This window comes from Haematobia irritans, chromosome 2 (assembly GCF_050003625.1).
Source record: "Haematobia irritans isolate KBUSLIRL chromosome 2, ASM5000362v1, whole genome shotgun sequence".
Classification (NCBI taxonomy): domain Eukaryota; kingdom Metazoa; phylum Arthropoda; class Insecta; order Diptera; family Muscidae; genus Haematobia; species Haematobia irritans.
In genome coordinates this window covers 57,322,042-57,345,403 of record NC_134398.1, presented here as the reverse complement: position 1 = coordinate 57,345,403, position 23,362 = coordinate 57,322,042, and the positions used below count along the sequence as shown (strand labels likewise).

General features: G+C 33.3%; 1 protein-coding gene across 1 annotated transcript; it reads right to left on the bottom strand.

The window, feature by feature from the left end:
- Window positions 1-5,877: 5,877 nt before the first annotated feature.
- Window positions 5,878-7,716, bottom strand: LOC142224578 (uncharacterized). Its single transcript, XM_075294362.1, has one exon. It carries the CDS (start codon window positions 7,714-7,716, stop codon window positions 5,878-5,880), a length of 1,839 nt encoding a protein of 612 aa, XP_075150477.1.
- Window positions 7,717-23,362: the final 15,646 nt, after the last annotated feature.

Here is a 23,362-nt window from a genome sequence, read left to right as displayed (position 1 = left end):
TCCACATCGGTCCATAATTATATATAGCCCCCATATAAACCGATCCCCAGATTTGGCTTGCGGAGCCTAAAAGAGAAGGAAATTTCATCCGATCCGGCTGAAATTTGGTACATGGTGTTGGTATATGGTCTCTAACAACCATGCAAAAATTGGTTCACATCGGTTCATAATTATATATAGCCCCCATATAAACCGATCCCCATATTTGGCTGGCGAAGCCTCAAAGAAGAAAATTTCATCCGATCCGGCTGAAATTTGGTACATGGTATTGGTATATGGTCTCTAACAACCGTGCAAAAATTGGTCCACATCGGTTCATAATTATATATAGCCCCCATATAAACCGATCCCCAGATTTGGCTTGCGAAGTCTCCAAGAGAAGCAAATTTCATCCAATCCGGTTGTAATTTGGAACATGGTGTTAGTATATGATCTTTAACAACCGTGCCAGAATTGGTCCATATCGGTCCACAATTATATATAGCCCCCATATAAAACATTCTCCAGATTTGACCTCCGGAGCCTCTTGGAGGAGCAAAATTCATCCGATCCGGTTCAAATTAGGCATGTTCGCTAACAACCATACCAAAATTGGTCCAATCACACAAAAATTGGTGCATATCGGTTCATAATCATGGTTGCCACTAGAGCCAAATATAATCTACCAAAATTTTATTTCTATAGAAAATTTTGTCAAAATTTTCTTTCTAGAGAAAATTTTGTTAAAATTTTATTCGGTTCATAATAAAATTTTCATCATTGTCAAAATTTTATTTCTATAGAAAATTTTGTTCAAATTTTATTCGGTTCATTTTGCCACACGAGCCAAAAATAATCTACCAAGATTTTATTTCTATAGAAAATTTTGTCAAAAGTTTATTTCTATAGAAAATTTTGTTAAAATTTTATTTCGGTAGAAATTTTTTTCAAAATTTTCTTTCTATAGAAAATTTTGTCAAAATTTTTATTTCTATAGAAAATTTTGTGAAAATTTTATTTCTATAGAAAATTTTGTTAAAATTTTATTTCTGTAGAAAATTTTGTCAAAATTTTATGTCTACATTGTCAAACTGAATTATATGCGTATTGGAGCGATCTTTTTTGATTTAATATATACCACGTATGGACTTACATACAATTTAGAAGATGGTGTTAGGAGGTTTTAAGATACCTTGCCATCGGCAAGCGTTACCGCAACTTAAGTAATTTGATTGTGGATGGCAGTGTTTAGATGAAGTTTCTACGCAATCCGTGATGGAGGGTACATAAGCTTCGGCCTGGCCGAACTTACGGCCGTATATACTTGTTTTTTCTTCATATGGCATCAAAGTCCTTTAAAACGAGTTAACGACAACTTTATTTTCCAAATTAAGACTCGACTTCCAGTATATATTATGCTATGTTTCAAGTAAAAAACGTCTTTAAAATAATGTGTTGAAAAACATATCCTATATATGAATGATTTTTTGCTTTGTAGTCAAGATGCAAGAAAACAACAAATTTAAAGACAATTTTATTAAATTTAAAGAATTTTTCTGAATTAATAAAGTCAAGTTGGCCTTAGTCCAAAAAAATTTTCTTTCATGTTATGATACACATTTTTAAGTGAAATCACTTAATTATAAGGGCGACTTCATTGAAAAGTTTATCAGTTTATTTTAAAGAAATTAAATCTTCGACCTCGCGACAATATTTTTTTCGGTGTAGATTTATGGGGTGGCTGATATGCAATACATCAAAGTAAAGCGCTACATTTTTTTTTTCAATTTCCTTTAAAATTTTATTGTTTTATTTTTCTTGTCCAGTCGACAAACTATTCAATGAAGTCGTGTTGTCCTTATAATTAAGTGATTTGGCTTAAATATGTGTATCATAACATGAAAGAGAATTTTTTTGCGCTAAGGTCAACTTGACTTTAATAAATCAGAAAAAATCTTTAAAATTAATGAAATTGTTGTCGTTAATTCGTTTTTAAAGGACTTTGATAGCATATGAAGAAAAAAAGCTGAGAAAGCGAAAAATTAAAATTTTCTTCCTAGAAGCAAGTACACAAAACCCAAATTTAAAAGAGAATTGTGTGTTAAAAGTATCCTTACTTATGTTCTCCGTTTCTTTGGCTCGGAATCAATACCAAATATTTGAAAGTAAAGACAAAATATTTGGAACCGGGCATGCTTTTTTTTCAGTGTTCGTGAGTTTAAAAATTTGGTTAAGAAACGATTTGTATAAGTTACATTTTTAACGACTACATCTTTAACTTCAACCAAAATTTTTTTTGGTACTAGTTTGTTGTTTTCTGTTTAAAAAGAACAATGAATAATTGCTGTCGCATAACCAAATATTTTTCTAAAAGTTATTCTCTTAATACGTTTTACTTATACAAACACCAAAAATCCATGGTGTTTCGCTAAGCTTTAGGAACACCGTTCTTTGTAGAATAATTTTCAATGAAATGAAAGTTTTAAATATATGGGACCAATGTCATATGAATGCTAAATGCATCTTTGCTTTGTCAGTGATATAAACTAATAATTCCAATTCAACCCAACTCTTACAACTAAGGTTATAAGTTAAATAAATCATTCATTTTAGAACCAACAAGTATTATGTTCGTCAATCACTTGTAAGGTTTTGAATTTGGGCATTCCAAAAATTCCTTAGTCAAGCATCTTAGTCAGCAAATTTTATCCTCCATTGCATTGCCTTTATTGCGAGAAGAAACTGACATACATAGATTTTCACCAGGTTTATTTGTAATCCATTGCTGACGGCATCTATAATACCTTCTGCAGCAACGTTACCTATATATTAGCACAAACACAGCATGTAATTCACCAAAATCAGTGAATTGCTTTTGTTCTATAATGAAATAATCATCATTTATCATTCTATCAGGCAATATGTTCACCCATAAATTTTCCAGGTGTAGCTGAGCATGAAACTTACTAAATAATGAGCTACATTCATCGGTAGGTATATGCTCATCTGTGTATGTGTAAATATTACCATGGTATAGTAGTCCATGTTAATGGCTATGTGTTTGTTAGATGTGTTCAGTTTGAGTGTGGGTGTATGTGTGTACATTTAATGGCTGTCTAGGAGTGTGAGTTTAAGTAGGCATACAATAAGAATAATTATTTGATGTTTACTATGAAATTGAGGCATTTTATATAGACTTTTGTTACCTTTGTTAGCTTTGTGGGAACCCTACCACATTCACATATCTCTGGGTTAAATCCATACTAGAATAAAATGATTTATGGTCTAACCAAAAATTTCATTAAAGTTTCCAGAAAGAAAAATTAGAGCAAAAAATAAACTGGCTTTTCCTTGCTTGTGAGTTTGGGTGAATGCAAACAAATTATTAAAATAATTCGCAATGGTAATACAATTCTCAAGAATAGAAAATAGAGAAAACAAAATTATGAAAATATATAGATTCGTCTGGATTCAAAGCCTGAGGTGGTCTTATTATTCTGTTATTATGCTGTCATTAATAGGACTTAAATAGAAATTTAACCTAGTTTCTGAACCTTTTAAAATGTGAAATGGGTTTGATTAAGGCAAAGTCTTCATCTTCTTCGGAATTATAGTACGTAGAGGTGTGCACGTGATACGAAATTTTCGTGAATCACGCGTGAGTCGTGAGTCACGCTGATGGCAAAAGTCGTGCGTGAGCGTGAGTCACGAAAATAATTTCTTCGTGAGTGTGCGTGAGTAATGAATTTCTGAAAAATATGCTCGCGAAAAAATTCCACCCACGGACATAAAACGCTTACGAGATGAATTCATTTACAATTTTAGTGACACCTGGGATATTAAGAGTTTAATAACGCTCTCGATTTTAATCATGCTCATGTTTTCAAACACGTCCCTAAGGTAAATTAGTCATAAAATTATTCGTGAGTCACGGTATATAATTGCAACCTAGACTTTGATTAAAAAAATGTGTTCACAGACAGACGGACATGGCTAGATCGACAAATGCACCATATGTCTATCTCGTCTCCTTCTGGGTGTTGCAAACATATGCACTAACTTATAATACCCTGTTCCACAGTGTGGCGCAGGGTATAAAAATGTAGCGCTTTACTTTGTTGTATTACATGTCAGCCAGCTTGTACATTCTTGACAAGTAATAAATTCTAAGACCATAAAACGATTTCCATCTGGCTGTTTGTTTGCCTTTTTTTTTTTTTTTGTTTATTTATTTTGTTAAGTATAATTATATTTAGAATACTACAATAAACAATAGATGTGTCATACATATAATTTTTATATACAAAGACCCAAAGAAGAGTGACTCTAGTATATCTTATATCTATTTTAAGATAATTTTATATATATACAATAAAGTTTTTTATTTCCTTTTGGAGTAGTTATAATAAAAGCTTGTAATGAAAATTTATAAAAACATTACATTACATAATTTGGGGTTGTATAAAATCTAGAGGTCGAAAGGGTAAAACAAAAACAAAAGAGGGGGAGTTTATTGTGGCTTAAGCCACCAATATTTACTATAGTTCAAGGTATTTGGAATTTGCCTATCTACATCGGAGATACTGACATCAAACCGAATGTTGTTCAAATCTCGCCTACTGATGTCGATGGATTTGTTGGTAGCCCGTCTATATAGGTGATAGAAGATGGGCAAACCAGTCATGTCCGGAATATGTTTATTCTTGTCGAGGAATATAAAAGATTCAGGTGGGACAAACCCTTTCAGAATTGAAGTCCTTATGTAGTTCTCGTCTGTGTGAAATGGAGCCATAATCAAGTTCAAATCGGAGCACGTACAACATCTCGCAATGTGATTTCTTACTAGTTTTATTATGAAGTTGTCTATTCTATTGATATTTGCTGACTGGTACAATTTTCGATTGGAATAAAACTTTACGAAATCGCTTTGGGGTGTTCGGAAAAGCGATGTACATGCTCTTAAACACTTACGTTCGAATAAACGAATCCTTTCCATGTATGACGGCGAAATGTTAAACCATATAGGGCAACCATATGTTAATATCGGACGCACAAGTGATTGATACATAATTATTTTAACATTTTTTGTGACGTGTTTAGAGAAAAACAGTTTACTGTGTGCAAAAAATGCTCTTCTGGCCTTCGCAATAGAATCGTCTACATGTTGGTTGTAGTATAAGAATTTATCCAGCTCTACGCCTAGGTATTTAACACATTCAGAGTTCGGAATGTCCATATCTTCCAATTCTGATCTAACTCGGAAGTTCCTCCAATTTTTCCTTATATTGGCATTGCACCTGTTAACTGGTGGGCGAAATAAAATTGCCTCACATTTACCCGTATTTATTTTCATATGCCTGTCCTTAGCGTAAGTTTCGATAACATTAAAAGAAGTTTGTAAATCATTGTTGATGGACTCAATTGTGTCCCCGGGTTGGTAGATGATTATATCATCTGCGAATGCTATAATGTTATCTAGACTTGATATAAGGTCGAAAACATAAAGATTGAAAAGAATGGGTGCATTGACGGTGCCCTGTTGCAGTCCATTAAACATTGTGAATTCATGGCTGAATAGGTTCTTAAAATTAACAACGAACGTTTTGTTAGAGACCATCTCGAAGATTAAAATGACAAGATGTAATGGAAATTGGTATGTTATCAATTTGCAAATCATTCCATGCAACCATATGGTATCAAAAGCTTTTTCCATGTCTATTAAGCATGCCCCCGTACAGAATTTCCTGTTCCAATTCCAATTTACATCCGATACTAAAATATTAATCGCGTTGATAGTCGAATGTCTGTGTTTAAAACCAAATTGTCGCTCACTTATCAGACTTTTCTCCTCACATTTAGTATTCAAGATATTATTTATGCACATTTCAAATACTTTGCTTATATTAGGCAATAAACTAATTGGTCTAAGATTTTTAGGATTTGTTGTGTCTTTGCCTTTTTGGGTATGACGATAACTTTGGCCTTTTTCCAGGCAGTAGGATAATATGAGTTGTTAATAATATTATTGAAAATTGTGCAATAGTCCTGCTTCATTTTGTCAGGCAGGTTCTTCAACACTATGTAGGGTATTTTATCCAGACCGTATGATACTTTGTTTCGTAGATTCCTAAATATTCCCAATAGAGTATCACAGGTAACAAAAAGTGAGTCCGTCTGCTCTATTGTAAGAGCATTGGCCCTTTTCTGTTCTGTGAATGTAGTTACTGTTGAGTTATTACTCTCATATGTGTTTTTAGAGTGTAAAAATTCATTGAAAGTATTCATAACCCGTAATTGTGAAGAGTTCGTTTCGTCTATATCCTTAGGGGAATGAATGGATTGAAAGTAAGCACCGATAGTATTTGCTATATCACTCTCATTACGGATAATGTAATTCTGATCATTGTCTAGTTGTAGTACACTATGATCCACGTTCGCCTTTTCGATTATGTCCCTACTATTCACAGGCATTCTAAGCTCAGATATATCTACCTCATCTATACCCTTAAAGTTTTTCCTGATCTTGCTAAACATATCAGCTGACTGTTTAGAATTTATTGCTGATAAATTCTTTTCAAAATTCCTGTTCATGGCTATTATGAGATTGTCTCTAATTAGTTTTCTGATTCTCTTAAGAGTTGCCTTTATTACCAACAGTTCAGGTTCTGGGACTGAGTTTTCTAATCGATTGTGTCTCTTTACAATAGTTAATAATCGACTTTTCTCTTTATGTAATTTTTCGATCATTCGATTCGAGATAGGGAATTTACTATTTCTGAATGTTGGGATGACTTCTTCAATAGAATCTATTATAATGGAATTAGTCAGTTCTAAGAACTGGTCTATTTCGCTGTTGGTTAGATTATAGTGGTTTGGTACAATGAGCTTGTCGTCAGTCTTATTAGTAACGCTTTTTTGAAATTTATTCCAGTTGGTGGATTTGTAATTGTATTTCGCCTCTGGTATGGCCTTGAAGAGATCAAAGAGTTGGTTATTGGTCATGGATGCTGTTAAAATAAGAGCTTCATGATCGCTATCATATGGAAGTGTCTCTATACAGTTAAGTGTGTCATTCTCCGAATTGACTCTAATTCTACTATCGATAATAAATAGATCCAGAAATGATTCAGTTCTAGGATATGATGCGGTAGAAGAAGCATATAGTTTACATCTAAAAGTCATTTCATTCTCGGACAACCAGTTTTTTAGTGCATTTCCTTTAGTGTTATTATGCGTGTTCCCCCATTCAGTTCTTTTGCTGTTTAGGTCTCCTCCTAGTATATAAAAATTATCTAAGTCTTGGATGTTTAGGTCAACAAATACCTGAGTAAGATCAGTTTCAAAACCCGAACTATTATTACCAGCAGGGTAATAAGCTGAAATCACAAACAGTGTTTTGTTGTTGCCCATTGGAATGGAGATTATAGATATTTCCAAGATCTGGGAATCTTGAAATGAATGTCTTACAATTTCTTTATGCGAGATATCATTTCTAATTAATATTGCTATACCTCCCCCTCTGGAGTTAGGTCTGTCATTTCTAACGACATTATAATCTGTGATACATAATTTGTGTCTTTTATTTAATTTAGTTTCACTTAGTAGTACTATATCAGGTTTGTGCAATTCGATGAATTTATTTAGACTGTATCGTTTACTTATAGATATTATGGAATTTACATTAATTTGAATAATCTTGAGAGTTCTAGACAATACTACATTGGGTTGATTGGTCATGTTACACACCAAGCATAGAAAAAATAGTTTCAATTTGTGCAGACTGCATTTGTAGTTGCTGTTGCATATTAACTAGCTGGTTTGTCAAATTTGTCATCATCTTTTTAATTTCTACTAGAAAATCGCTATTTGGGTTATTTTTCAGTAATGGAGACTCGTTTTCATTATTCCTTAGAACATTGGAAAAACTTATATTTGGATTGGTATAGTTTCGGTACAAATGACCATTGTTTTTTTCTTTTATTGTTTCCTTTTTGGACCTCAATTTTTCTTGAAGTTTTTTGTAAACTTGGCAACCCTTGTATGATGCGGGATGTCCATATGATTTACATAAAACACAATAAAGATTCTCTTTGGGCACATCTTTAACTTCACATTTCCCTCTCTCGTGGCTGACGTTGCACTTGACGCATTTGGGTGGCAGAAAGCAGTTAGACGAACTGTGGAAGAATCCCTGACAGTTTCTGCATTGTGTTATCTCTGGTCGATTCAACGGCTCCCAGCTAACAATTCGATGATCTACACTTTTTATTGATTTAAGCTTGCTGGGATTGCTATCGGGACTTATCTGCACTATGAATATTGGAAGCTTATACCCTTCTGTAACAGACTTCTTTGTAGTGAATTGGTCAACTTTAACAAATTTCAAATCCTCAGATTCGTGGGTCAATAGTTCGTTATGAATGGTATTTGGATCAGTGTCGTATTCCAAACCTTTAAGAACAAATGTTTTGTATTTAAGGCTTTTTGGTGTGAAAGTTACGAATTTCGAATTAGTTTTTTCTAAGTACGCTTTTACTCTAATGTGGTCATTAAGAGAATTTAGGTATAAGGCTCGTTTGTTGCGAAATTGTTTTATTTGAAAATTGTTAATTTTTAAGCCATTTTTAATAAAGTTTATTAATTCTTTTGAGTCTATGTCATAAATGTTTATTGGTGGTATTTTTTTATTTTTGTTGTTATCATTAATTACTATTGGGTTGACATGTGGCTGAGAGATTGTATTTTGAATAGTTGTTGTATTGTTTTGATCTTTTCTTGTTGTTGTATTAACTATTTGGTTTTTCTCTTTAAATTCGCTCACGTGTTGTGTGAAACTTTGAAGTATTTCTGCATCGCAGTCATCATCTACGCTGGCGAGAGCAGCAAAGTAGTTGTTTCTCATCACTTTGGGGACTACTCCCTCACTCATGTTGTTGTTATTTTGTCTTTTTCTCTGATGGGGGGTTTTTAGATCACCACATGGCGTAATGTTTGTATTGTTATTATTGTTTGATGACATGAGAGCATGTTGCTCTGTGGCTATTGGTACACCACGTGATGTAATGTTTACATTGTTGTTATTGTTTTTTGAAATGGGAGCATATTGCTCGATCATTTCAATATTATAATTTCAATTAACACTTTTTTATTTTTGATTTATTGAGACACTTTTCAGATTGAAATATATGAGACTCACTGCCAGTGAGCTTTTATTTGGTATATGAAGACCGAATACCACAATATATATAAATCCGTTCTTGTTGCGATGCCTGATATCTACGACACGTCTATCACTCATCACTGTTGTGAACGACTCGGCTGTTTGTTTGCCTGTAGTAAGTACGATGCAGAGTTCACTAATTAAGCTATCATCCAGAAGTTGTGCACAGGTCATGTTCGAAGGTGGGCTATATAAGTTTTGATATAGCCCTCCTATAAACCGTAGGGACCTATCTAGCTTTAAATCTAGAATCGATAAAATTGAAATTAGATGAAAAATCCTCAAAATAAGTCTTAGTCCACACTCAAAAAAAAAAAAAAGAGTTTATTTGGATCCAAAGATTTTGACCTTCCCTTAAGGATTTTGGTATTGATTCCGAGCCAAAGATGTGGCTTCTTTAAAATAATAAAATTTTTAGAGACCTATCTGGCTTTAAATCTAGGACAAATAGAATTAAAATTAGGATACAGATCTCATTTATCAAATTTTCATTCTCTTTTCGCGGTTTATTAATAAAGGTACTCACGTACAAACAAATGCGAGTTTATAAATCCAAATTATAACGGATACTTTAAAGTAAAAAATGGTTTTTTAATTCCAAACAAATATATACGGCCGTAAGTTCGGCCAGGTCGAATCTTATGTACCCTCCACCATGGATTGCGTAGAAACTTCTACGGAAGACTGTCATCCACAATCGAATTACTTGCGTTGTGGTATCTTAAAACTTCTTAACATCGTTTTCTAAGTTGTGAGTTAGTCCATACGTGGTATATAAAGGGTGATACGGTCAAAATTTGGTCAATATAAACTTGACGTATTTCTTTCAATTTTGCATTTAAAAACCCTGATTTTGGAATTCACTCTTCAGTTGTCACAATGCCGTCCAAGCAAGAACAGCAGCGTATCACGCAAAGCTGGCAAAATCGCTAAAAGTTGCCAAATCAACCGTTACAAATGTAATTAAAGCGTTTGGGGAACGTTTGTCGACAGCCAGGAAGTCTGGATCGGGGGGAAATCGAAAACCGGAAGCCTTTGAGACGACAAAGAAAGTTGCCGGTAATTTCAAGCGAAACCCTAACTTCTCTCTCCGAGATGCCGCAAATAAGCTGGGTGTATCGTCTACAACCGTGCATCGAGCCAAAAAACGAGCCGCAGACGAACGAAGTTTGACTGCGTGGTAATGGACGACGAAACCTACGTCAAAGCCGACTACAAGCAGCTTCCGGGACAGGAGTTTTATACGGCAAAAGGAAGGGGAAAGGTAGCAGATATTTTCAAGCACATAAAACTGTCAAAGTTCGCAAAGAAATATCTGGTTTGGCAAGCCATCAACCAAGAAATTTACGTGAAAGAGTGTTTGAATAAACGTCTGCTGCCTTTCCTGAAGAAACACGGTTGTTCCGTACTGTTTTGGCCGGATTTGGCATCTTGCCATTACGGTAAAAAGGCCATGGAGTGGTACGCCGCCAACAACGTGCAGGTGGTTCCCAAGGACAAGAACCTTCCCAACACGCCAGAGCTCCGCCCAATTGAGAAATTCTGGGCTATTGTCAAGCGGAACCTAAAGAAGTCCAAAAAAACTGCTAAGGACGAGCAGCAGTTCAAGGCAAACTGGCTTTCTGCGGCGAAGAAGAAATCTGATGGCAGGTGTCAAGCGTGAGGCCCGGCAATTCGGATTTGGAAAAGCGAAAGCCTAACTGAATATTTTTCCTGAATTTTTTACTAATTGAACTTGAAAAACAAATTTAATTTGATTTTTTAAATAAACGATTTCACCGATTTACACGCGTTTTCACTTGACCAAATTTTGACCGTATCACCCTTTATTAGACAAAAAAGTTGTGTATAGGTAAGTCTACAAATAATTACGATTTCAACCAGATCGGATGAATTTTGCTTCTCCAAAAGGCACAGAAGGTCAAATCTGGGGATCGGTTTATATGGGGGCTATATATAGTTATGGACCGATATGAACCTATTCATGCATGGTTGGTGGATACCATATACTAACACCACGTACCAAATATCAACTGAATAAGATTAATTTTGGTCTTCCAAGAGGCTCCGGAGGCCAAATCTGATGATCGGTTTATATGGAGGCTATATATAATTATGGACCGACGTGGACCAATTTTTGCGTGGTTGTTAGAGACCATAGACTAACACCATATACCAAATTTCAGCCGGATCGGATGCAATTTACTTCTCTTAGAGCCTCCGCAAGCCAAATCTGGGGATCGGTTTATATGGGGGCTATATGTAATTATGAACCGATGTGGTCAGATCGACTCAGAATTTCACCACGACCGAGAATATACATACTTTATGGGGCCTTAGGGCAATATTTCGATGTGTTACATCCTATGGTGGAGGGTATAAACAGCTTTGAACCAAAGACGCTAAATCCCCAAAATAAATCTTAGCCTACATTTGAAGCTTTTTTATCTTAAATCTAAAGTTTCAATATGTCAGTTAATTTAAGGACAATTTCTTTAAATCAAAGAGCAAAGAATAAGCGACGAAAATTTACAAGATTCGTGTCCTAAATTTATTGAAAAAAAATTTGAAACAATTTCTTTTAATTTACAACAATTTTAGCTAATTTACAACAATTTTTATAGTAATGACAAATGTTCTGTGGTGAAGAAATTTTTCTCTTCGTTATTATGACAAATTGCGCGTTGTTTATTTCAAAACTAAGTTTTCCATCCCAATAATCCTTCCTTGTTTCGCTTTTTTGTCTAAGTAATTATTTACCATTTTGAAGCTTTTATTATTAAACATAAGTATTTTCCATGCTGTAGGGAAACTATATCATTGAAAAAATGAAATATTTTCTGCCTTTATGCATTAACTAAAATTATGAAATTGTTCCGCTTTAAGAATAAAGAAAACAACAAATAAATATTTTTCGCTAGAGAAAATATCTGCACAGCGTCAAAGTTCAAAAGACTCCTCGTCGGAAATAAAGAATAACAATGGATTTTCAATAATTTTAATTCATGCGCAATAACATGTAATTTCCATAATATTAAATTATTATTATTATTATCGTTGACAAACAAAAACACATAAAACGAATAACAAAAACAAATAAATTAGTTAAGGAAACAAAACTTAGAGAAATACATATAACCAAATATTTGTATTGAAATATAAAAAAAATATTTGTCGCTTTCTTTAGATGATAATAACACTTGTTTACAAACCTACTACATATTATGGCTTATTTTTGCATTTAATCTTAATTATGGTATCATCACATTAATGAGGGTATCACAAAAACTGAAAAATATTAATAATCCGCCCGAGGCAAATTTTCGGTTAAATATCAGTTTTGCATGTGTTCGTTTTTTTTTTATCTGGAAACCCTCCTTTCAGTTTCGATGAGATGTAGGTTGTGTTTGGAATGGGCACTTTGGTCACAGTCCAAGCCTTACATAGCTGCGGGAGAACAGTCAAACTGAGTACATGTTGGATTGTATGAATATTGGTCGGGTTGACTCAGAAAATCAGGCTCGAAGCCTCCATTAACGTATAACATTGCTATGGATAAAAACTGCTACACAAGTAAAATTTTCTAATCCAAGAGGCTCCGCGAATCAAATCTAGTATGTAATCGGTTTTTATGGGGATAATTATTATTTTTGCATGGATGTCTAAGCATTGCATATCAAATTTGAACCAGATAGAATGAAAGATTCTACGAAAGTCAAATCCGTGGATCGGTTTATATGGGGCTATATATACATGGCTATATATGGACTAATTTTTGCAACTTTATAATGACATCACCTATAAAATTGTATATTGATCGAATGAAATTAGCTCCCCCAAGAAACGTCGGAAATCAAATCAATGCTATCCGACCTACATGAAAAACTTGTGCTAAGTTTAAGGAAGTAAGCATGATTTCAAAAGGCGGACGGACGGACAACACCAAACCAACTCAGAATTTCACCACAACACAGAATAAATATACTTTATGCGATCTAAGGATAACATTTCGATATATTACTAACTGAATGACAAAGTGGGTATACCCCCATCCCATGGTGGAGTATGCACTAAAAAAAGCATGCCCGGTTCCAAAGATTTTGTCTTTATTTTAACAATTTTGGTATTGAATCCGAGCCAAAGAAGCGGAGAATACAATTAATGATACTTTTAAGACACAATTGTCTTTTAAATTTGGGTTTTGTGTACTTGCTTCTAGGAAGCAAATTATAATTTTTCGTTTTTTAAGCTTGTTTTCTTCATATGCTATCAAAGTCCTTTAAAAACGAGTTGACAACTTTATTTTCCAAATTCAGACTCGACTTCCAATAAAAATTATGCTATTTTTCAAGTAACAAACGTCTTTCAAATAAATTGATGAAAAACATGTCCTATATTTGCACGATTTTTTGCTGCAAAAACACAACAAATTTAAAGACAATTTAATTAATTTTAAAGAATTTTTCTGAATTATTAAATATTGACCTTAGCTCAAAAATGTTTTCTTTCATGTTATCATACCCATTTTTAAGTGAAATCACTTAGTTATAAGGACAATACGACTTTATTGAAAAGTTTATCGAATTTTGGACAAAGAAAAAAACTTTATATTAGAGAAATGCGTCTTCTTTTTTCAGTGTGTACTTTTCTATTCAAGCTTAGGCTAGGCTACAGTGGCAGCGCAATACTTTTTGGCTACTTCAGTCCATTGTGATATCATATATGGGGAACATTTCTCCTATTGATTAGTCTTGCTAAATTCTACGGTAAGCTAAATAACAAGGAACCTCCTTTTTATAGCCGAGTCCAAATGGCGTTTCAAATAACAATGCAACCACTAAGAGAGACTTTAATACACCCATAAATATCACCAGCATTGCTGAGAGAGGGGATAAACCACAGCTTAAAAACTTGTTGATGTTCGGCCGAAACTGATATTGAACTCACAAATTTGTGTATGCAAGGCGGGCATTCTTTCCATTGCAGCACCGTGTATCTACACAAAAAAAAAATATGAATTTGTACATAAATTTGTACATTTTTATAAATTTATGGACTTTTTCATAAAAAATATGTACACTTACATAATATATTGTTTTCGTAAATACTTGTTTTGAAATTATATTTTTTTTAATAATATATATGGACGGTTTCATAAAATCAATGAAACTTTACTTAATATATCAAAAAATACAGGTTTTCTCTTACGAGAGAGAGACAAAAAAAACGAAACATAACGTTGTGAAGGCAACACGTGTGTTTGAGTTTTTTTAGTACAGTTTGAGTTGCCGTCGCGATTCGAAGAATTTTTTATTGCTGTAAAAAATTGACAAAAAAAAAAACAATATTTAATGGAAGCGTTGGTTCTCATAAGTAATATAAAATATTATAAAATTATGTTCTTTACTAGTTGGACTATAATGCGGTTTTTAGTAAATGGGTTCATACAATTTGACCAATTATGCAGGCATTAAGAATCAGGGGAAAAATCTTAAGGAAAGGTTACATGTATTGCATGACGTTTTTAATATATATTATGGAAAAATACATATTTTTCAATGACGAAAAATATGTATACTTCATTTATAATATTAAAAACTCCATTCATATTATGTATACATTCGTAGCCAATGAAAACTGTATTTTTTTATTTTATGAATTGTTTTCATATAATTTATGAATCCCGTGTTTGGAAATTTTTTGTGAACACTATTCATAAAATACATGTATTATATTTTTGTGTGTATGCTACCAAACATATAATTATTATTTGTAGTAATAATTACTTTATAACGTGGACTGAGAGATAGCAGATTTTGAACTTGAATATAAGTTTGATTCAACTTAATTAAACCTTAACTGAACCAATAAAAATTCTAAATTTAAAAAAAAAATATTTATTTAAAGAAATTTTTCAGATTTAATTAAATTATAAATTAAATCATTTGAATTAATTTACGACCTCAAAAAATTTAATTTTTATTTGTTGTGCAGTGTAATAGAATCACGCATTGTAGCATAATAAAATTATATTTGGTTATTTTGGGCAGAGAGATCACATGGTTATTATGGATATTTTGAGCATGAATTGAAATGATTTTGCGGGTATGGGAGTTGGACAAACTGTTCAAGGAAATCACGGTACTAAATTGATGAAATATTTTCATAAGCACGCGTAAATAATACCAAAATAACACATCCGCCACATTGGGTATCAGTGGTATTGGCAGGCATTACAAATGCTGGGTAAGAAAAACTTTTGTAATTTTAAGCTTCCTTAGGTTAAAAACAATAAAAACAATTTCCAAACAAATTGTTTCCTTGAAATGTACGGCAGAAAATTCAACAACACCTCCACCCACAGTATGAAGGCATCTATGGGCCTGACTAAAAGTCAAAGAGACCAAAGCGAACGAAAACATTAAAACATGTGTCAAATATCAACCCAAAGATTTCGTAAAGCCTAAGGGGTGGGAGTGAAAAAAGAGTCCCAAAAATACATCATTAAATTTTTTCCATTAAAAAAAAACCCACATTTAAACAAATCACACAATTTGCTTCTCTTGGTCCTTCGACGACCTTTCTGCGGATGCTTGGGTGAAGCCGTTATTTTTTGTGAGTTTATACATAACTTTTTATAATTTTTTTTTGCGGCCCTCAACACTTGTCAATGTATTAACACTCTCACTTTCCTTTGGTATTTGACACCCCAGAATATTGTTGTTGTCGTATTTAGATATTTGATTTAGAGGAAATTGTTTCGGTTTGATTTGTTTGGAAGAATTCTTGGAGGCTATATTCTCACTCCAACCAGTCATACAAAATTACCAGGACAGAAATTGTGAAAAAAAAGAAATAATGCGTAAAGTAAATATAAATATTTGAATTCATTTCAAATTGAATTCATTCGTATCGAATCTTTCATTTTGTTTATTTGTTTTTCGTTGTTTTTCTTATTTTTTTTTTTCAATAAAAAAGAATCGTTAGATGAGGCAAACGCTTATAAATGTTACTTAATACCTCAAACATGGAAATATGTTTTGATTGTTTTTTCAATTAAATTTTCTTTGAGGCGTCATTCAAAGAAATCAATTGGAAATGAGGGGTTTCTAATAATAATGGGAAATAATAAAAAATATAATGTAAAATGTTAAAAAAGATTTATGGTGGGAATAAAGTTGTGCTAAATTCATGTAAATATATATAAAAATTAGCCGTTGTGTATTGTCATCCCATTCAAATAATTGCATACACTGGAAAATATATTTACGGGAAAGATTACGCAACATACATTTTAGAATGCGCAATTTACAAAATAATATGGACAAATTTCTTTAAAATAATGAAATTTAAATTAAAACAAAGTTCAAAATCTTTGCTTAACATTTTTTTATCAAATTTAGGAAACACATTTGGGAAATTTGCGTCCCTCCGTTAAAGCCGTATATCTTTAATGTACGGCAAATTTTCCTTGAAGTAAAAAAAAAACACATTTTTGATTTAAACTAATCGTCCTTAAATTGACTGAAATATTGAATCTGTAGATATAAGATAAAATCGCTTCAAATAAAGGCTAAGACTTATTTTGAGGATTTAGCATGTTTGGTTTAAAGAATTAAGAAAACATTTTGTACCTTAAAGTATCCACTATAATATGGATTTATATAGCAATTGTTTGTACGTACTCGTGGCATTATTGATATACCGCGAAAAGTGAATGAAAATTCGATAAATGACTTTGTATCCCATTTTTATACCCTCCACCATAGGATGGGGGGTATATTAACTTTGTCATTCCGTTTGCAACACATTGAAACATTGCTCTAAGACCCCATAAAGTATATATATTCTGGGTCGTGGTGAAATTCTGTGTCGATAAGCATATTCGTCCGTCCGTCCGTCTGTTGAAATCATGCTAACTTCCGAACAAAACAAGCTATCGACTTCAAACTTGGCACAAGTAGTTTTTATTGATGTAGATCGGATGGTATTGCAAAAGGGGCATATCGGTTCACTTTTGCGTATAGCCCCCATATAAATAGACCCCCAGATTTGGCTTGCGGAGCCTCTAAGAGTAGTATATTTTATCCGATCTGGCTGAAATTTGGTACATGGTATTAGTTATCGTCTCTAATAATCATGCAAAAATGGGTCCGTATCGGTCCATAATTATATATAGCCCCCATATAAACCGATTCCCAAATTTAAACTTCGGAGCCTCTTAGAGGAGCAAAATTCATTCGATCCGGTTGAAATTTGGTACGCGGTGTTGGTATATTTTCTTTAATAACCATGCAAAAATCATCAAATCAGTCCATAATTATATATAGCCCCCATATAAGCCGATCCCCAGATTTGCTTTCCGGAGCCTTTTGCAGTAGCAAAGTTCACCCGATCCGGTTGAAATTTGGTACATGGTGTTGGTTTATGTTCTTTAACAACCATGCAAAAATTGGTTCATATCGGTCTATAATTATATATAGCCCCCACATAAACCGATCTCCTCTAAGAGAAGCATATTTCCGGCTGCAATTTGGTACATGATATTAGTATATCGTCTCTAACAACTAACTCTAAGAGTAGTATATTTTATCCGATCTGGCTGAAATTTGGTACATGGTATTAGTATATCGTCTATAATAATCATGCAAAAATTGGTCCATATCGATCCATAATTATATATAGCCCCCCCATATAAACCGATCCCCAGATTTGACCTTCGGAGCCTGTTAGAGGAGCAAAATTCATCCGATCCGGTTGAAATTTGGTACGTGGTGTTGGTATATTTTCTTTAATAACCATGCAAAAATCATCAAATCAGTCCATAATTATATATAGCCCCCATATAAGCCGATCCCCAGATTTGCTTTCCGGAGCCTTTTGCAGTAGCAAAGTTCACCCGATCCGGTTGAAATTTGGTACATGGTGTTGGTTTATGTTCTTTAACAACCATGCAAAAATTGGTTCATATCGGTCTATAATTATATATAGCCCCCACATAAACCGATCTCCTCTAAGAGAAGCATATTTCCGGCTGCAATTTGGTACATGATATTAGTATATCGTCTCTAACAACTAACTCTAAGAGTAGTATATTTTATCCGATCTGGCTGAAATTTGGTACATGGTATTAGTATATCGTCTATAATAATCATGCAAAAATTGGTCCATATCGATCCATAATTATATATAGCCCCCCCATATAAACCGATCCCCAGATTTGACCTTCGGAGCCTGTTAGAGGAGCAAAATTCATCCGATCCGGTTGAAATTTGGTACATGGTGTTGGTATATGTTCTTTAACAACCATGTAAAAATTGGTCTATATCGGTCCATAATTATATATATCCCACATATAAACCGATCCCCAGATTTGACCTCCGGAGCTATTGGTGAGCAAAATTCATCCGATCCGGCTGAAATTTGGAACGTGGTGTTAATACGTGGTCTCTAACAAACACGCAAGAATCGGTCCATATCGGTCCATAATTATATATAGCCCCCATATAAATCGATCCCCAGATTTGACCTCCGGAACCTCTTGGAGGATCAAAATTCATCTAATACGGTTGAAATTTGGTACGTGGTGTTAGCATATGCTCTCTAATAACCATGCAAAAATTGGTCCATATCGGTCCATAATTATATATGTGGGCTATAAAACCGTTTCCCAGATTTGATCTCCGGATCCTCTTGGAGGATCCATATCGGTCTATAGTTATATATAGCCGATCAACAATCACACAAAAATTGGTCCATATCGGTTCATAATCATGGTTGCCACTCGAGCCAAAAATAATCTACCAAAATTTTATTTCTATAGAAAATTTTGTCAAAATTTTATTTCTTTAAAAAATTTTGTCAAAATTTTATTCCTATAGAAAATTCAATGTCAAATTTTATTTCTAAAGAAAATGTTGGCCAAATTTTTTTTCTATAGAAAACTTCGTCAAAATTTTATTTCTATAGAGAATGTTGTCAAAATTTTAATTCTACTGAAAATTTTGTCCAAATTTTACTTCTATAGAAAATGTTGTCAAAATTTTATTTTGTCAAAATTTTATTTCTATAGAAACTTTTGTCAAAATTTTATTTCTATAGAAAATTTTGTCAAACTTAATTATATACGTATTTAATCGGCCTTTTTTAGTTTAATATATCCCCCGTATGGACTAACTTACAATTTAGAAGACGGTGTTAGGAAGAAGATACCTTGCCATTGGCAAGTGTTACCGCAACCCAAGTGATTCGATTGTGGATGACAGTCTTCAGTAGAAGTTTCTATGCAATCCATGGTACGTAAGCTTCGGCCTGGCCAAACTTACGGCCGTATATAGTTGTTAATTTTAGTTATCTTAAATTTAAAGTCTGATAGGACGCTAAAAATGTTTTTATTTCAAAGAAGGCGAATCATTAGCTTGGAACCAATACCAAAATCCTTAAGAGAAGGCCAACATTTGTAGATCCAAGTAAACTTTTTTGAGCGTAGCTGAAAAACAAAACACCGAAATATAACCAAAATATATTTTGTTAAAAAATGGATTGAAGTTAAAAACGTAATTGATCAAAATACAATTAACTTTTTAATCCAATTAAAATATAAATGACTTAAGAAAATGATTGCTGGCGGGTCTGGAAAACGTTGACTTAAGCATTCTGCTAATGTTTTTGGAACAACGTGGTTGGTCCAACAGAAGAAAATAATCGAGAAGGTTCAGCGGTTAAAACTAGAAGTGCCCATATGCAAAAGGTACTTTTAGTTAATTAATGTGGTATCACAATGGATTGTGACAGTTTGAAAGTTTTTAAGTTTTTTAATAAAAACATTATTAACCCCAAAATTTTGTTTAAATTAAATAAAAATACATTAATTAAATAAATTTTAATTGAAATAATTTATTATTAAAAACATTTCCAACAAAAAATATAATTGAAGATTTTGTTTGGAAAAAAATAACATTATGCTTTTGCAATATACTTTTGGTGTTCATATTCCTTCTCTGCTTGTAACTCATATCACGAAACCATTAAAAACAGAGTAGTCAAACTTTAAGATCTCAAAAGTAGTAAAAGTATATTTTTTGTATAAATTGTAGAATTATTGAAATTGATATATAATTGTTTCCGTAATCCACAGTTTTCCCTGCATTTCTTAACAGCCCCATGACGATTTCTTTTTTTGTACTCATTCTGTTTCTTTGAATGCTTCATAGCCTTCCCTTTGTATTTGTTTTTTGTTGCGTGTACATCTCGCATTTCTTGTTGTTATTGAAATCGCGTTCAACTAATGTCTTTTGATCACACAAATTCCTAATTTGTTACATAGTGACAATATTTTATTACTTTTGGCTGTTTTCCAATCGACATTCCCCTCTGAAACATCTATTAATTCCTCCATTGATTTTGTCGTCACCATCCCACTCCATTTCTTCTTTATAATTCGTGGAATTTTTGTATATGTATTTTTTTTCTTCATGGTATAAACGCTGATATTATGTTTCATTTCACTAAAAGTTAATTTTCTATCACATCAATTTGCAAAGAACGTGTCGCAATGTTTAGTAATACAAACAAAAATAGCAGTATTGAAGAATGAAAAGTAAATGTAGTGAAAATTGGATTCCCTGGATTTAAAATCTGCAAAAATCGAAATCAACGACGAAGAATTTTAACTCTGTATTTTAGCTGATCTCAACCATGATAGTTTACGTCTTTCTGTACTAATTACTACATGAAGTGATAAATCAACATATTTGTGATTATACACCCAAAGAAAACAGTCTTTCCTCCGGAACGAAATTTTAGACAAACTAAGTTTTTTTTCTTTAAGAGCAAATAAACCCGGATTTATGAAAAGTTTTGTAGCGATTGTCTACAATCTTTTTTATTTGCGTTTAGGGAGTATTCCCATTTATTTGTATGAACGAGTTGGTAAACAAATAAATAAAAATATTACTCCAGATCTTATCGAACTTGACTCCACTTTTCTCCAAATTTCGCACGGAAGGTATATTTTATTGCGATGTGCTGTTTTTTGGTCCACATTGGTTCATATTTCATTATAGCTCACATAACAGGTTGGCTGATAAGTCCCCGGTCTAATAAAGAAAAACACATTTTTTTTGTCAAAATTCGTTTTAATTATTCAACATAGTTCCCTTCAAGAGCGATACAGCCATTATAACGACCTTCCAATTTTTTGATACCATTTTGGTTGAACTCCTTCGGTTTTGCCTCAAAACAGGCCTCAGTTTCGGCGATCACCTCTTCATTGCAGCCACATTTTTCCCCTGCGAGCATCCTTTTGAGGTCTGAGAACAAGAAAAATCGCTGGGGCTAGATCTGGAGAATACGGTGGGTGGGGAAGCAATTCGAAGCCCAATTCATGAATTTTTGCCATCGTTCTCAATGACTTGTGGCACGGTGCTTTGTCTTGGTGGAACAACACTTTTTTCTTCTTCATATAGGGCCGTTTTGCCGCTTCGAACTTCAAACACTCCAATAACGCCATATAATAGTCACTGTTGATGGTTTTTCCCTCCTCAAGATAATCGATAAAAATTATTCCATGCGCATCCCAAAAAAAAAGAGGCCATTACTTTGCCAGCGGGCTTTTGAGTCTTTCCAAGCTTCGGAGACGGTTCACCGGTCGCTGTCCGCTCAGCCGACTGTCGATTGGACTCAGGAGTGTAGTGATGGAGCCATGTTTCATCCATTGTCACATATGGATGGAAAACGAGTTAATAGCTGCAAACACCGCTCAGAATCATCAACACGTTGTTGTTTTTGGTCAAATGTGACTCTCCATAAGGAGTTAGCATAAAAGGGCCCAGAATTGAGTTATCTCTCCCAGCCAGATCTATACTAAAGGCTGTGGAAAGGTTCATTCGCCCGATCCGAAACATGTACAGTCCAGGCGTGTATAGATTTGTATCTGGCGTTTTCTTTTCAATGGCTCTATTGACCATGTTCCTTAATTTATATCTGTCCATAAAGCTCGAAAAATAATTGTATAATTAGATATAATGCATTTGGACGTCAATTGCCTGTTTCGGTATCAGGCTAACATGAAATATAATAAGCAACGATGAGCCCGTCGTAAAACTAGGAAAGTCGTGTTTTTCCTAGTTTTACGACGGGCTCATCGTACGCGTTAGAATTGTTGTTGTATCCTGGAAACCAGTTTCTGTAACTTGTCACATGTTATTGTAGTTGACTGTAGAAACAATAAGCATTGTGCGACTGGTCACCACTTAGGTGAATTCTAACAAATTAGCTTTCTAAAAATAAATTTCGTGTTGTTGCATTACTATGTACACTGTTAGAAAAATATGTTTTTCATATGTTCCGATATAAACAAAATGTGTTTCGTGCACAATTTTAAAACACAATATATTTAAGTGCAAACATGTAATGTTCCTAAACTAACACAAAATCTTTGGGACATCTATATTAATATGTTAGAATATATTATGTTTGGGGCATGAATGTTTCATAAAAATCGTATGTGTGAATGCAAACATATATAAATTTACAAATTTCGACTAAACATACATATGTTGTGATATTTTAGTCCAAGCGACAGAGAGAGAGAGAGAGTATAGAGAAAGAAATAGAGATGGAAACCGGGAGAGTTGACGAAAAATATCAACATAACACAGCAAAAGAATCAAAAGAGAACAATTTCTGTGAAACCGCTTGTATGTTGTTTCGGAAAACTGTTTTATGATAAGGCCAAAAATTGAATATGCTTAAGTCTAAATATTATTTAATTTGAATAAAGAGAATAGACATTCGGAACCAAGAGAATAGTCATTTAACAAACAAATAGCATATGTTTTCGCCTTGAGAGCAGCATTTTATGTATGTGTGCACAATTATTATGGGCACAATTTTTTTCTTGGTTCGTTAAAAGAAATCAGGGGTCTTCACAAAAATAACGAAAGGGCACTATACTCTTTTTAGAGTTGGGAGAGTAAAATGAAATAAAGAGGAAATAGTGAAAAATTACACAGTAAAATGTATAAAAACAAAGTTTAGTTCCTCTTTATTAAGAAGTAGTCCACGAGGAGTTGACGGACACCTTCAAATATAAAAGCGGGCATTAAGTTCGAGTTTTGCAGCTAAAACAATTTAAAAAGTTTATTTTCTTTAAAATGAATT

Bases quoted from the DNA above. Each gene is read 5' to 3' on its own strand.
- LOC142224578 (XM_075294362.1), bottom strand. From the start codon at position 7,716: ATGACCAATCAACCCAATGTAGTATTGTCTAGAACTCTCAAGATTATT.